Source organism: Saimiri boliviensis, chromosome 15, assembly GCF_048565385.1.
Source record: "Saimiri boliviensis isolate mSaiBol1 chromosome 15, mSaiBol1.pri, whole genome shotgun sequence".
Taxonomy (NCBI): Eukaryota; Metazoa; Chordata; class Mammalia; order Primates; family Cebidae; genus Saimiri; species Saimiri boliviensis.
The window spans coordinates 59104823-59121413 of record NC_133463.1 but is presented as its reverse complement, the minus strand read 5'-3'; the positions used below and the strand labels follow the sequence as shown (position 1 = coordinate 59121413).

The window sequence follows — 16591 nt, the reverse complement described above, 5'->3', positions numbered from 1 at the left end:
ATTATGGTAGGTCTGAAAGTATTAATTTTTAAAGTACCATCCATATTTATAATTTATTTTACTTTTCCATAGGTATCTTGTGGCACATGTGATGTAACTCTAACACTTGTTGTTAGGGAGGTAGGGTAGTTAGTAGAAAGGAAACTAGAAATTTAAGACAAACTTACCAGGTGAGTTCATTTTTAACATGTTTATTGAGAGCTTCCTCCTTGTAGGACACTTCATGGTTTTGCCATTACTTTTAATATGTTCAAATACTTATATGTATGCTTACACATACAAGTTCAGGTAACTTATATGTTATACTTTTTAGGTGCTAATATGAGTGCACAGGTAACATTGCATGGTAATATGTAGCTGAGAAAAAGAGTACAGCAGTCTCCATATATCCTTGGCTTCAGTTTCCTCATAGAAAATAAGAATAATGGTAAGGTTTTTTAGATGTTAAAGCAAGGCATATGAAAATGCTTTGAAAAGTGGAAGGCATTATGCAAATATAAAGACGTTTTACTGGCATATGCCTTGGGATATCATTTTTTTTTTTTTTTTTTTTGAGACGGAGTTTCGCTCTTGTTACCCAGGCTGGAGTGCAATGGCGTGATCTTGGCTCACTGCAACCTCTGCCTCCTGGGTTCAGGCAATTCTCCTGCCTCAGCCTCCTGAGTAGCTGGGATTACAGGCACGCGCCACCATGCCCAGCTAATTTTTTGTATTTTTAGTAGAGACGGGGTTTCACCATGGGGATATCATTTTATAGAAGACAAACACTGGCTAGTTTTTTTGCACATATTCCTTCTTTGAGAGCAGTATGATAATAAATCATAATGTCCGGTCACTTTTATTAAGTAGAAATTATTACATATCAGGAACAATTCTAAACAAATGTATGTAATTGTTTAATCCACAGAACAGTGGATCCCATGGATCCTATCACGTAGGATATCCTGATATTATCCTGATATACAAGATACTATTATTATCCACATCTTTTAGTTGAAGAAACTGAGGCATAGGGTTGTTTGTAACTTCTCTAAATCAAACAGCTAGTAAATGGCAGAGTCTGCATTTAAACTCATTTATTCCAGAATGCCACAATGCTCTACCAGTTCTTACTACTTGTTAATAGAGACACATATTATATGTTAATAGAGACAGAGTTTCACCCTGTTGTTGCCCAGGCTGGCTAGTTGTGAACTCCTAGGCTGTAGCAGTCTGCCCGCATCAGTCTCCCAAAGTGCTGGAGGATTACAGGCATGAGCAACTGCTCCCGGCCTCTATTATCCTTTTCAGTGCTAGTTCTATAATCACCTGTTTAGTTTTTTTGTGCAGTAATGGGTATATTCGAAGTATGTTTCTATGGTAATTTTGTAATATGTATTTTTATTAGAGGAAACCATCAGTTTCCTCTTAGGTTTCCAAATATACTGCTCTAAAGTTGCATGCATTATGCTCTCAAGATTATTGTCTTTTCTCTCTGCTTTCTGTATTTTCTTTCTTTTTACCTAATCAAACTTTAGGAAGGGTGTTAGTTTGTTTTTAAAGAACTATATTTTAGGTAAAGAACTATATTTTAGGTTCTTGCAGCTTATTTTGTGCTTAATTTTCTTTGGTTCCCAGACCATATTGTACAAAAACTAATTTCAGGGTACTATTTCCCAAGATTCTGATTCAGTATGTCAGGGTTGGTCATGGACAGCGAACTTGAATTTTATCAAGCACCTCAGATGGTTTTGCTTGTAGTCCAGGGATGACCAGGTATTAAGAAATTCTGTACCTCGGATACAGAAGAATCCTATACTTATTTCTTGTTATTTTTCTGATCAGCAACAAGTCAGCCTACTCTGAGTTTCTGTCAGGTGCAGGCAGGTAGAGAATGTTGACTACTGACTAGACTATTGGCTTTATATAGCAGAAAACAGCTCTTCCAATATCCATGTTATTGTTTAAAAAAATTTTTTTGTTTTCATCAAGGGCACACATGCACAGATCCTAGACAGGCTCCTTTTCTGTGGCTGACATTCAGATGATCACCTTTGTTAAACCTGAACTGCTGTAGTCAGAGTGAATGCTATGGTACCCAAGACTTGAAAGCCATGGGTTGCTTGCTCTTCATACTTTGGAGCCAGCAGGTGGCAGCAGTTCTACATACTGGTCTATAAAGACAGACTACAATATTTCCAAGAAAGTTTAACTTGTAGGTTTAAGCTCCTTAATTTTAGAGAAATGTCCCTTGGGAAGAAGTGTGCTAAGGAAGTAGAAAATGCATTAGGAAAGCTAAACAGTGTTTAAAATTTGATTCTTTATCTTTTTTTTTCATGATATTATGGCTCATTTTAAAGTAATTTGTTCTGTTTCTTAATATTTATGAAATTATTTCTGTCATAATTTTTTTTCTATTTACCTGAAAAGCGAATTCATTTCTGCTACTAAATAAGAGTGTCATCTTGTAGTGCCTCTTTAATTTTTACTTAAAGGTCTAAGTGGCAGTTACTGGATTTCATTTGCAAGGATATACGTGTGAGGCTGCATCTTGGAGTGACAGGTTACAGCTGTTTGTTAGAGGAGCTCAGTTGTATGTCAGTATGCTCATCTCTAGGCCTGAATGTCAGCTCGTTTTTCACAGTTGAGTTAATTACTAGGGGACCACTTACTTATCTGTGTAAAGACAAAGGAAAACTGTCCTCTTTATTCTTAGAAGGTGTCCTGAAAATCAGTTGACAAAAGGTGGATTAATTTGAGAAAAAGGCATATAAATATATTTTAACATGCGAACATGGGGGAATCCAGGAAAATGACTACCCAGTAACCCAATGGGGTACAGATACTTATATACCCTTGTTCATACCCTTCTTGTGCTTGATCAGAAGGGAACATGGGGAAATGCAGGATAGCAAATTATTTTTAGGGTGAAATGAATGAATGAGCCTAATGCTCAGACAATGATTAGTTAATACTTTTCTTTGGAAATCGAATGAGATGAAGAGCAGACAGTGGTTTGTGACTAAGTTCATCTGGGCTCTAGGTGGGGTTTTTAATTTTCAGCCTCTTCCTCTGTGATACAAATTTAATGTTCTCTGGTTAATGAAATTTCAGGGAAAGCAGTTGTGTTTTTCTTTGGCAGGTCCAGTTTGTAGGCAGATGAAAGAACTTCAAAGAATAGCTTCATTCTTGGGAGAGACAGGAAGGAAGGGGATACCAGAAAGACTTTGAGGCTGGTTCATGTCGAAGTGCCGTTATTTCAGAGTAACATTTTCTGAGCTGCAGTGCCTGATTAAAGAAAAAAGGGTGGGGGGGGGGAGCGATTTCTTAGAACTGTATGTTTAATAAAAAAAAATAATGGTTATTAATGATGTAAATATTTTCTTTACATCAGAAAAAGATGACTTCTTTTTAAAAGGGCAAAATTTTAACTGTCAGTGTCTAGTAATACTAGTAAATGGTATCCCCACTTAATTTTGCTTGATCTTTTTTTAAACCTGAGTAACTTTTTCTATAAATCTATATTTATTAGAAAAATACTTTGTTAGTTCAAAGAGTCTCTACTTGTAGCTTCAACTAATAGGGCCCCAAAATCTGTTTAAAGATTTTTTAATAAATATGTTAAGTTTATTAATATTTGTTTACTATTTATTTACAATGTCATATATATGGGCATTATAATTTTTATATTACATCTATATTGACACAGGAATCAGCTTAAAAATACTATATAATAGCCTGAAAAAATACCGTGTACTGCAGGAGCAATCGGCTTCCTTCAGAGTGTCTGCGGGTCCTCTCAGTTTTCCTGATTGATTCCTGCAGTCATTCTGGAGGAAAAAATCGTGATGCAAGGCTTCACATGCTGCTCTGTCCATCAGAGTTGGAACTGCAATCTAGTCCTGCCTCTTGTCCGCCATGATCTGCTCATCTCCCTAAACATTTTAAATAATCATGTTTCTTGTTAAGTTTTAAGGGCTCTTTTTATGTTACATATATTAGCCCTGAGTTATATTTGTGACAAACACTTATCTCCCTTTCTCCTACATGTCTTTTATTTGCATGTAGAAAGACTTTTTCCATCCTAAGATTATAAAAATACTATTTTTCTTTTCCTGTAACACATTTAGACAATTGATCTACTGGAATATGGAATATTTTTGTGTGGTATGAGGGAAAGATTAAGTTTAATTTTTCCAAGAAGTTCTCTGGTGTCCCAGTAACATTTGTGGACTAGTCTGTTTTCTTTTTTTCACTAACTAGAAATACCACATCATGTTCTAAATGACATGAACTACAGTAAAATTTATCTTGATTGACCTCCACTTAACAGACTGAATGGGTTAATTAATAGTCTCTATTCTCTCTGTAAAACATACTGATGGAAGAGAACAATAAGCTTAATGTTTACTATTATTAGGCTACTTAGTACAATGCTGGCATAATTGTTTCTTGCTTATGGTTTTAGATCACTGATACTCAGATTTAATCATTCTACAAACTTAATATGAGCTCTGCTTGCCATTGTATATTTATTAATTTATTTAATATTATATAAAGCAGTAAAATATGAAAGGGAGGAAAGGTGCCGTTTCAGAGAAAGCTAAATTATGTGCTTTAGAAAGAAAAAATGGGTGACCAAAAATTTTGTGGCAAATAAGGACATTGTATACAGTTTACTTAAACTTTATAATATATGTATGTGTGTGTGTGTGTGTGTGTGTGTGTGTTTGTGTGTGTATACACACATACATATATACACACACACACAGAGATAGATAGACAGATAGATAGATAGATAGATAGATAGATAGATAGATAGATCTAAGTTCTAAGAGAAGGGAATGAAATATGGATATAAAGGATTACTTTTCTCCTATAGCAAAACTTGTAAAGTTTAGCAACAAAAACAAATTGTTGAATTTGAGGCAGTTTGGTATATGAAAGGAAGTTTATTTTCTGAATTACAGACCTTTAAAATGTATTCTCTTGTAAAACTTTTAAATGATGTAACTGTCATAGTCCATTTGTGCTGCTGTAACAAAATACCTGAGAATTGGCAATTTATAAAGAATAGAAATTTATTTCTCTGAGTTCTGGAAGCTGAGAAGTCTAAGATCCAGTTACTGGCAGGTTTGGTGTCTGGTAAGAGTTCATTCTCTGCTTCCAAGATATGCCTTGAACATTGCATTCTTCAAAAAAGAGGCATAATTAATACATCCTCACATGACAGAAGGCAGAGAGGAGCAAAAGCAACAAACTTCATCTTTCATGCCCTTCTCTAAGGTTACTTAATCCCACTCACTAGCGTGGAGCCCTAATGATCAGAGGCCCTACCTTCTAGGAACATCACTTTGGCGATTAGGTTTTAACCCAGCTTTTGGGGAGACACCACATTCAAACCATAGCAGCAACTTATAGCCTTTACATTGTAACTATATAGATATAATTAAAATTTGTTAACAAAAACCTAGATTCATGGTAGGCTAAATGTAGTGTTTTCATACTGCAGACTGGTGTCTCTGTAGTCGTTTTGAACATGATGTGGTATTTCCAACTGGTGGGTTAAAAATACTTATCTTTAACTTTAAAATTAAGAGAATGAAACCTAGATTACTGCATTGTATTAATTTTCTGTCATTATACAACAGCTTCAAAACTTAGTGACTTGAAACTGTAACCACTTATATCACATGGTTTCTATGGTAAGAAATCAAGGAGCAGTTCAGGTGGGTGGTCTGGCTCAAGATTTTTCATGAGTTTATAACCAAGATATCAGCCAGGGCTACCATCATCTGAAGCCTTGACTAGGGCTAAAGGATACATTTTTGAAATGATTAACTCATGGAATGTTGATTATTGGCAAGAGCTGCCATTTCCTCCCCATGTGGTTCTGTCCACGGGGCTACCTTAAGCATATTCACAGTGTGGTAGCTAGTCTCCCTCAGAATGTGCGATCCAAGAGAGAGAGTGGGCTAGAAGATATAAAGTCTTTTATGGCCTAGTTCTAGAAGTCACATACCATCTGTCACATATACTATATATTTTTGTTAAAAGTGAATCAGTAGGACAGCTCACACTCGAAGAGGAATTAGCCTCCAACTCTTAAAGAGCAGAGAAACCACCACACTACAGATACTTATTTTGTGTGTGGGAGGATCAATGAAGAGGAAAAGATTCATGTATAATGTTTGGTCTTCTTTTTAGGACACTGCCTTAGGAAAACCACGAGAGGTGTTTCGACTTCCTACAGATTTGACAGCATGTGACAATCGCCTCTGTGCATCTATCCATTTCACATCTTCTACCTGGGTTACCTTGTCAGATGGAACTGGAAGATTGTATGTCATTGGAACAGGTGAACGTGGAAACAGTGCTTCTGAAAAATGGGAGGTGAGGGTTTGTTTAAGACTTATGCAATGTTCGGAAAGTATATGTCAGTTACACCCTACTTATTTTAAAATGACACTTTTCAAGGATGGTTTACATATGATCTGTTGTTTGTTTTGTATATGATGTTTTCGATCTCTTTAACTAAATTATAGAATGTGTATGTTTCACAAACGTATACATTAACCATTCCTGTTTTGATCTGGAGTCAGTGCAGTTGTTAAGAATTGCATTCATTTTTCAGCAGATGTTTTATATATGTAGAGCACTTCACTAAGCATTGACATTGCCTCCTCCTTCTCGAAGAAGAGTTGACCCAAAGCTTACATTAGGATGTTTTTCTCCTCTACTGTTATGTTAGATTTCCTGGGATGTTTACATTGGTCAAATTACCAGAATATTCTCTATTTAGAAAAATACATGATATAAATATGTAGTTACATACCAATCTCCAAGACAACATTTTTACTTCAATTTAAAAAAATAGATATGAATCTGATGGATAGGTTAGGTTTTAATTGTAATAAATAAGGAATTACTTTCTTTAGAACTACAGTTTTTGAAAGTAGAAGAAAATGATGCCAAGTAGATAATCAAAAGATTTACTGCTTCAACTCCTTTGAATTACACTAGTAAGTGTATTGTAATATTGCTACTGTCTGAACCTAAGCAGGTAGCCTTTAGTTCTGGATAAATAAAGAGATGTGAGCTCAATATATTTACATCTTATAAAATAATTTCATCTGACCAACGGATGCCTGCAAATACCAGGCTTTAATTACTTGAAAAAAACCAGGGAGGTCTTAGAACCAAATGGTTTACCTATCTTACTAAGTTTCCCTAAATGTTATACTACCAAATTATAGTATCTTACTATATTTACCAAATATAGTATATAGTATCTTACCAAATTTACCTATCTTACTAAGTTTCCCTAAATGTTATACTACCAAAATGCACAGTAAATAACCAGAAGAGCAGTAACCTATTTTCAAGAGCCTATTGCATTCACAGGTTCAGATATTCATTGGGTACTGTGACAATTTCTATTCTGGTCTCCAGTAACAACTTTTATTTTTCTGAAAAACAGAAGTAATGTGGTATGTAGCACAGCTACCTGAAACAGTTGGAAGGTATTTTGAGAATGATGGGCAAGAGACATAGGAGTGGGAATTTATCTGGTATTGAGCTGTATGGGTTCTGTAGATTTTCAACAGGACATACCTACTTGGCTCACTTTCATCTTAAAAATAATACCACAGATTCCACTGGAAGGAGATTCATATGGGTTTATATTTTTTGGTTTTGTTTTGTGTATCCCCTTGGCACGTATTAGGCCTTCAATATCTTTTAATCAATTAGAAACTTAAATCTACCTTTTGCCTTCTTTAGTGTTCTAAGTAAATAAGCATCCTTCAGAGATGTTTTCAGTTAATAATTGTTTTGACTAGGTACTTGTGAGAGAGGGAGGAGACCTGGGCATTAATTTAGGTTGGAGAGATACTGTGGAATATTGGTCGCTTTACAGAACAATTCAGGAGGGTTTTAGGACTTTAGGGGAATTGGTGTAATAGAGAAGCAGCTAAAGGTGGAAGTGGTTACAGAGCATGGTAGGGGGAAAGGAGGCCAAGGGTGGTGGTGATTACTGAAGCTTAAAAAGGGCAATTACAGGAGACAGCCTGCTTTCCAAATGTGTTGCCTCTAATACCATGGAAGTGCTATGTATCTACGGTATCACAATTTAGATGCTGGGCTTGTTCAGAAAACTAGAAACTTTAGCCTAACAGTTTTTTAAAGTATGCAGTCTATTCCTTTGGTTTCTTTCCAGTTCCTTTCACTCATACTAGAAAGAAAGAAACAAACAATAAACCAGCTACTTGTACCTGCCAAAACTTGTCGTTTTCTGTTCTTCCTTTTTTTGTTTCCACTGTTCCCCAAACAAAAGCAAAACCCAGTAAATGAATAAAAACCTGTCTTCATCTGTCGTCTCTGTTTTGCGTATTTAAGGAATTTTTTTTTCAATTTTTGCTTTTTCTGTTTATGGAAATCTTTAGAATGGATTCTGAAGGCCTACTACTTGAATGATTTTGGCAGATGTTCAAATACATAGGAAAGTTGATGACATTAAAGCACACTTTTCTTTATAAGATTTCCAAGTAGGAGCAGTTATGTGGAGATTTCAGGTATCAGGGTTTTGTTTGTTTGTTTGTTTTTTAAAGAGCTACCTTTTTTTCAGTTAGGCTTTTTGTCACCTATCCATATTTTATTTGGAAATCTTGTATAGGAAGCAGCCTTAAAACCTTCTCTATTTTGTATTTACTCTAAAAAATATAACAGTTGTTGAGATCTTATTTTTGGCATAAGAAAGAATTTGATAAGATTTTGTATGTTTTTGTATGATGCTTTTTTGCTTTTGAAAGATGCTTTTTTGCTTTTGAAAAAACATTTTAGGGTTATATTTTAAATAGAGTTTGTTAACTTACTCTTAAATGCTAATAGGTTTCTTTTGTTTTTGAGAAAATAAATGTTTTGATGCTTTATTCTTCAATATTTTTGACTCTTACTTTTGTAAACTTCCAGAGAATAAACAAACAAACAAAAATAGTAGGAAAAAGGCATACACACATGCACACTCATATACAATATCCAGAAACCGAGAGGAAGCCAGTAGAAATAAATCATGTAGGAGACAGGAGAACAGATTGGAGAAATGAACACTGACCTGCCCTTGCCTCCTCTTTTTGTGTAGTACACTTTTTTTCACTTGATAATTTCTTTCTTATAGGAGATTACCTTTAGTTCACTTTTTCCTTTAGATGCTGTTTGGATGCCCTGTTTTCTCTGTTATTAGCCAAGACTACTGATCAGTTTTTTGTTGTTGTTGTACATATAAATATTTTCTTTAAAGTTCTGTCCTCCAGGAACATTATCTAAACTTGCAGTCTTTATGTAAAGGCCTTTCTTTTTTTTTTAATTTCTTGTAACAAATAGTCTCCAAAATAATTGTTGGAGTGCCAGAATCCTATGTATTCCCTCTATGCTATCTGTGTTCATGTAATTATGTACACTTTTGTGTGTGTGTCATTTTGTTTTATAGATTATGTTTAATGAAGAACTTGGGAATCCTTTTATCATAATTCACAGTATCTCATTGCTAAATGCTGAAGAACATTCTATAGCTATCCTACTTCTTCGAATAGAGAAAGAGGAATTGGATATGAAAGGAAGTGGTTTCTATGTTTCTCTGGAGTGGGTCACTATTAGTAACAAAAATAAAGGTAAAACAAAATTCTGAAACTCTCTATTGGTTGCCATTATTTAGTAGATGTTGAAATGCAAAGCTGTCCCTATAAATGCTGTTTGCTTTTTCTTAGGCATTGTGTTAAAATTCTGGCACCTGCCACCACTAGTGGAATGAATATGTATAGATCAGGCATCCCCAAACTACGGCCCGCGGGCCGCATGTGGCCCCCTGAGGCCATTTATCCACCCCCCGCCGCACTTCAGGAAGGGGCACCTCTTTCATTGGTGGTCAGTGAGAGGAGCACAGTATGTGGCGGCCACGGTCTAAGGGACAGTGAACTGGCCCCCTGTGTAAAAAGTTTGGGGATGCCTGGTAGAGATCGTTTGTCTTCAGGTATAGCTAATAGAAGAAAATTACAGTGTGCTTCCACAACCAATTACGCCTTTTGTATTAAAAAAAACATTGTTATATAAGTTTTGAATAATTTAACAGACATTTTAAATGTATTCAAAAAATATGCATTTATATGTATAATACACAAAAATTTATACCAAAAACTGAATGTAAATTAATAAATTACAGTATTATTTAAATGTAAATAAATATAAATACCTACTTGGAAATTAATATCTTTATTTTATTAAATTACAAGTATGATTTCTTTTAAATCTAATTGAACTTCATTATTTGTTTCTATGTTTAGGAAAACTGTTACTTTTTCTCACCTGATGTATTCCCATGTTTAGAAAAGTCTTGAACCTTGGTCTGTTTGAAACTGTCTGTCAAGCTTCTAACTTGACATTAAAAATTACAATCTTGGCCAGGCATAGTGGCTTACGCCTGTAATCCCAGCACTTTGGGAGGCTGAGGCAGGTGGATCATGAGGTCAGGAGTTCAAGACCAGCCTGGCCAAGATAGCAAAACCCTGTCTCTACTAAAAATACAAAAATTAGCCGGGTGTGGTGGCAGGTGCTTGTAGTCCCAGCTGCCAGGAGGCTGAGGCAGAGAATTTGCTTGACCCTGGGAGGTGGAGGTTGCAGTGGGCCTGAGATCATGCTATTACACTCCAGCCTGGGCGACAGAGCAAGACTCCGTCTCAAAAAAAAAAAAAAAAAAGGAAATTACAATCTCAGGAATTAATTAGGATTTCTTTAATGGTATTAAGAAATCTCTTTGCCTTTGCTTAGTTCCTGCTGACTCATTGAGTGTTTTCTTTTTAGTTGTAGTTGAGTACTGAGAGTGCTTGTTTCCGTAATGACTCCATGCTCTTCTTCTCAGTAGTTTTTATTAAGCTGACTCATTTATGAATAAGTTAATGTAAGTTCACTTATCATTCTTCTCTATAGAAATTTCTTTCTTCACCCGTAGCTGCTAGTTTGCAATTCAATAAAGACTATTAGTATTTGTTTCCTAGGAGAGTTCTCCCTTTTATTCTAAAGTAAACATCTATCTGTCTCTCTATCTATCTAATCTATCTGTCTATCATCTATCTATCTAATAGATATCTCAAAATCGTATAAAGAAAATGAGTAAGTTTCCTAGATTTGTTCTTTGAAGTATTCAGTATAATTTATTAGTTCTTTTTGGTGTTGTAGTTTCATCTCTGGAGGAACATAGTAACTTTAAACTTTATATTAGATATTAGAAAACTTTTTTGAAGTCCCAATTGGTAACCATAAGATCTGTGTCACAACTATCCAACTATGCTGATACAGTGCAAAAGCAGCCATAGACAATATATAAATGAATGAGTATGATTATGTTCCAGTCATACTTTACCTGTGGACGTTGAAATTGAAATTTGAATTTTATGTATTTTATACATTTTTGACATATATTTAAATATTACTCTAAAATAACATTTTAGAGGTTAAAGCAGGAGGATCACTTGAGCCCAGGAGTTTGAGACCAGTCTGGACAACATAGTAAGCCCCGGTCTTTACAAAAAATTTAGCTGGGCATGGTGGGATACACCTACAATCCCAGCTACTTGGGAGGCTGAGATGGGAGGATTGCTTGAGCCTGGGAGTTTGAGGCTACAGTAAGCTGTGATTGTGCCACTGCATTCTTCCTTGGGCAACAGAGCAAGACCCTGTCTCAAACCAAAAAAAAAAAAAAAAGAAAAATAAAGAAAATTTACATTTACATTTAATTTTAACCTAACATTTCTTACAAGTATTTAACCATGGAATCCAGTTTTTGAGACCTTCTTTTTCTTTTCCGTCCCATGCATGTTGGGAAAGGCCACCCTATAAATAATGTAATGTCTATGTTTGGATCTTTAAAGCCAAGTAGGACTCTTGCCCCTGCACGTATCCGTAGAGGAAGTATAGGAGTTTTGTTCATTTATTAAATTACAAGCCTGTTCTGAATGTGTGAATGTAGTTGGGGATTTTGAGTGAAAACAATGACATTTTAGAACAGATGATACTACTATGTATAACTCATAATACTATGACATTGAGTTGTGATTTTTGACTACTCAGTATGAAGCCTAGAAGTACAACCCACTTTATTAGTAGCAGTTAGGTAAAGGTATGAGGTCAGCTAAAATGTTTGAGTACATTTTAAAGCAAAAAATTACTGTCTTTATAGGAAAATATAATTTGTCAGAAACTTTTGGAATACAGTTAATTGTTTATATCTTAAAGTTAAAAGTGGCACTAATTTATGTTTAATTATAAGCATATAGATAAATGAGTTCATAAAAAAAAAATCATTTCTGCTGTAAATGTATTTCAGTGTTAAAATGCCCCTTATCAGGAGTTAGAGCAGGCAGAAAAATAGTCCACACTGCATGTTTCCCTTATCTTCAATTTGTGACCCTTTTCAGAAGATGCTAATCATGTACCTGGTGAAGAGGCAGACAGGCTTTAGTCAAGGAGATGTTGGTCATATAGAAGCTATTATTCCAAGTAAGCCAGTTATGTTGGAGTTCTAGGGCACTGCTGTCTAATAGAAATTTCTCCAAGATGGACGTTTTATATGTGTACCATTCATTGCGGTAGCCACTAGCCATGTGTGACTATTGAGCAATTAAAATGTGACTAGTGTGACTGAGGAATTTATTTTTAAATTTTACTTAATTTTCAGCAGCCACTTGTGGCAAGTGACTACCACATTGGACAGGACAATCGGGAACAAATTTCAACAGACCTAGTATTTTAAAATAGGGACTTAGTTACAGAAAATTAGGTTTTAGATTTTTATCCTTATGAAAAGACTCATAATAGTGTACCTTTTAATAATACGTTAAAAGTATTTAATTATAATTAAAATCAATATTTAAATATCAGAATATTTTGATGATAGTTTGTAATGTTTTGTTTTAAAATACTGTTTTTTACAGATAGTAAAAGATATGAAATTATTAAGCGTGATATTCTCCGTGGAAAGTCAGTGCCACATTATGCTGCTATTGAGCCTGATGGAAATGGTCTAATGATTGTCTCCTACAAGTCTTTCACATTTGTTCAGGTTGGTCAAGATCTTGAAGAAAATATGGATGAAGACATGTCACAGAAAATCAAAGGTAATTTTTAATCTTAACAGAACTTGTTTGTATTTGTGTAAACATATATTTATGTCTTTTGTTTTCCCAAATAGGTTAATAATTCTACAAGGGCAAGATTGTTGCGTACTTTTTCTTTATTTTCTCATGTATTTTCCAGAAGTTTTTTGTAAGATATGCTACCTTAAGAGTGTGAACTGATTTAATTTGATCATTTTGTCATTACCAAAAAAATGTTTTTTAAAAAAATCATTTATTAGCTTCCTTGATTAGATGCTTAATAAATAGTTATCAATTAAATAATATCTATTTGCTATTAGTATTGATGGTATTAGTAGAGTAGTATTGAAGATATTGATTTTTTAAAATAAGTTAATGTGCATGTTCTTACCTTTTATACTAAACCAAAAATAAGTTCCTTAAGGACAGAATCACAATTTGACTTCTATTTTTATTCCACTGTGACTTCTTAGAATATAGTTGGTATGATTTTGATTTTTTACAATTTATTGAGACTTGCCTTATGGCTGAGCATGTGATTGATCCTGGATTATGTTCTGTGTGCAGATATGTAGGATGTATATTCTGTGGTTGATGGGTGGAGTATTCTTTAGATGTCTGTTAGATCAAGTGTCAAATTTAAGTCCAGAATTTTTTCTTTAGTTTTCTGTCTTGATGATTTGTGTGATGCTGTGAATGGTATGTTGAAATTTCTCACTATTGTCTTGTGGCTAAGTCTTTTCATAGGTCTAGAAGTATTTATTTTATGAATCTGGGTGTTCCACTGTTGAGCACATATATATTTGGGATACTTCAGTCTTCTCATTGAATTGAACCCTTTATTATTATGTAATGCCTTTTGCCTTTTTTTACTGTTTTTGGTTTAAAGTCTGTTTTATCTGATGTAAGAATTGCGACCCCTGCCTTTTTGTGTATTCCATTTGCGTGGTCGATTTTTCTCCAGCCCTTTACTTTTGGAGCCTGTGGGTGTTGTTATGTGTGAGATGGGTCTCTTGAAGAATGCAGTTGGGTGTTTGTTTTTAATCCAACTTGCCACTCTGTGCCTTTTAAGTGGGATATTTTAATGATTTACATTTAAGGTTAATATTGTTATGTGAAGTTTTGATTCTATCATGAAGTTGTTACTGGTTGCTTTATAGTTTCTCTTGTGTAGTTGCTTTACAGGGACTGTAGGCTCTGTACTTGGGTTATTGTGGTAGCAGATATTGTTCTTCTGTTTCCCTGTTTAGAACTTCCTTAACAATCTCTTGTTAAGGCTAGTGTAGTGGTAACTAATTATCTTAGTGCTTGCTTGCCTGGAAAAGATTTTGTTTCTCTTTCACTTACAAAGCTTGGTTTGGTAGGATATGAAATTCTTCGTTGGAATTTCTTTAAAAATTCTGCAGATAGGCCCTCAGTCTCTCCTGGCTTGTGAGGTTTCTGCTGAGAAGTCTTCTGTTAGCCTATTGGAGTCCCCTTTGTATGTAATATCTTTTCTCTAGGTGCCTTTAAGGGTTGCTTTTTGTTCGTTTGTTTGTTTGAGACTAGTCTTGCTCTATCGCCAGGCTGGAGTACAATGGTGCAATCTCGGCTCACTTCAACCTTTGCCTTCCAGGTTCAAGTGATTCTCGTGCCTTAGCCTCCCAAGTAGCTGGGACTACAGGCACATGCTACCACACACAGCTAATTTTTCTGTTTTTAGTAGAAACGGGGTTTCACCATGTTGGCCAGGATGGTCTTAATCTCCTGACCTCATAATCTGCCCACCTTGGCCTCTCAAAGTGCAGGGATTACAGGTGTGAGCCACTGCACCTGGCCAGGTTTTTACTTTCAGTGTTGACCTTGGACAGTCTAGTGCTGTATGCCTGGGTGATCTTCATTTTGTATAGTATTTCTCAGGTGTTCTCTGGATTTCTTGTACCTGGATGTGTACCTCTCTAGCAGAATTAGGGAAATTTTCTGAATTATTCCCTCAAATATATTTTTCTATTTGTTTAGTGTTTCTTCTCAGGAACATCAGTGGTTCATAGGTTTGGTTACTTTACATCAGGCGTCCCCAAACTTTTTACACAGGGGGCCAGTTCACTGTCCCTCAGACCGTTGGAGGGCCGCCACATACTGTGCTCCTCTCACTGACCACCAATGAAAGAGGTGCCCCTTCCTGAAGTGCGGTGGGGGGCCGGATAAATGGCCTCGGGGGGCTCATGCGACCCATGGGCCGTAGTTTTGGGACGCCTGCTTTACATAAGCTCATATTTCTCAAAGGCCTTGTTCATTAAAAAAAAAATTTGTTCTTTATTTTTTGTCTAGCTGGGCTAATTTGATAGACTGGTCTTCAACTTCTGAAATTCTTTCTTCTGCTTGGTCCAGTCTGTTGATCAAACTTTCAATTGTATTTTGAAATTCCATAAGTGAGTTTTTTTTAGCTCTGGAAGTTCTTATTGATCTCTTTTAAAGATGTTTATCTCTTCTTCCATTTCTTAGATTGCTTTAGAAGTTTCTTTGTGTTGATTTTCAATCTTGTCTCAGATCTTGTTGAGCTTCCTTGCAATCCATGCCTTGAATTCTTTATTTCCTATTTCTAGGTTTCCATTTTGGTTAAGGAGCATTTCTAGAGAGCTAGTGATATTTTTCGTTGTGTCACAACATTCAGATTTTTTTGTGGTGCCGGAATTCTTTCACTGGTTTCTTACCCAGAGATGCTGCCACTTCTAATTTTTGTAATATTTTTCTGCAGGTAGGATTTTTTTCTTTTTCTTTCTTTCCTTATAATATTGTTGTTTTTATTTCTTTCCCTTTCCCTCTCTAGAGAGTGTGACTGCTGAGTAGGGTCTTTGGGCTTTGCTTTTCATAATCCTATGCAATTCTATTGGCAGGTTATATATTGGCTGTGTAGTTTAACCTACAAGCCAGTAGATGGTACTTATTATTAAGAGCCAATTGCAGCCAGTGCAGCTGGGTATATATTTAATCCTTGTTTCCTGGGAGAAGCTCTTTGTGCTTTAGGAATGGGCTGATTATTGGAGTGCACAGTTGTCTGAGTTCTTTGCTCAGTTCTGGGGAGCATGGACCAGGATGGGCAGGACCATACTGGTCAGATCGGCCTACATATTCCCCAAGGGCAGGTGCAAGCACCAGCACCGAGGGAGAATCCACTTGGCAGCCACTGAATGCCCACAGGTATGCCTAGGTGTGGAGCTGGGAAGCCCCCCCCCCAGTCCCAAGTTCTCTGGACAGGGTTTAGGGGATGGCATGAACTCCTAATCTAGGAGAGTGGGTACCCCAAGTGCCTGGAGCTCTGCCTGGGCATGGAGCAGAGAGGGCCCTCTGTATGAAAATCTCTTCATAGGAGATGTAGGTTAACTTAGGCTGTTGAACCAGGCAAACAGGTGCTTTGAATGCCTGAAAGTCTGCCTGGGTGTGAAGCAGAGAGGGCCCCCCAACACCAGATCTATGCATAGGAAAGG

The 16591-nt window shown here is 35.8% G+C and overlaps 1 protein-coding gene across 1 annotated transcript in view; it reads left to right on the top strand.

The window, feature by feature from the left end:
• The window catches only part of NUDCD1 (NudC domain containing 1), a 67790-nt gene that overhangs the window by 14627 nt on the left and 36572 nt on the right, over window positions 1–16591 (top strand). Inside the window, exons 3-5 of the mRNA XM_003938585.4 lie at window positions 6187–6372; window positions 9467–9647; window positions 12963–13145. Coding sequence (XP_003938634.1) covers window positions 6187–6372; window positions 9467–9647; window positions 12963–13145 — 550 coding nt within the window. The remainder of the gene's footprint in view (window positions 1–6186; window positions 6373–9466; window positions 9648–12962; window positions 13146–16591) is intronic.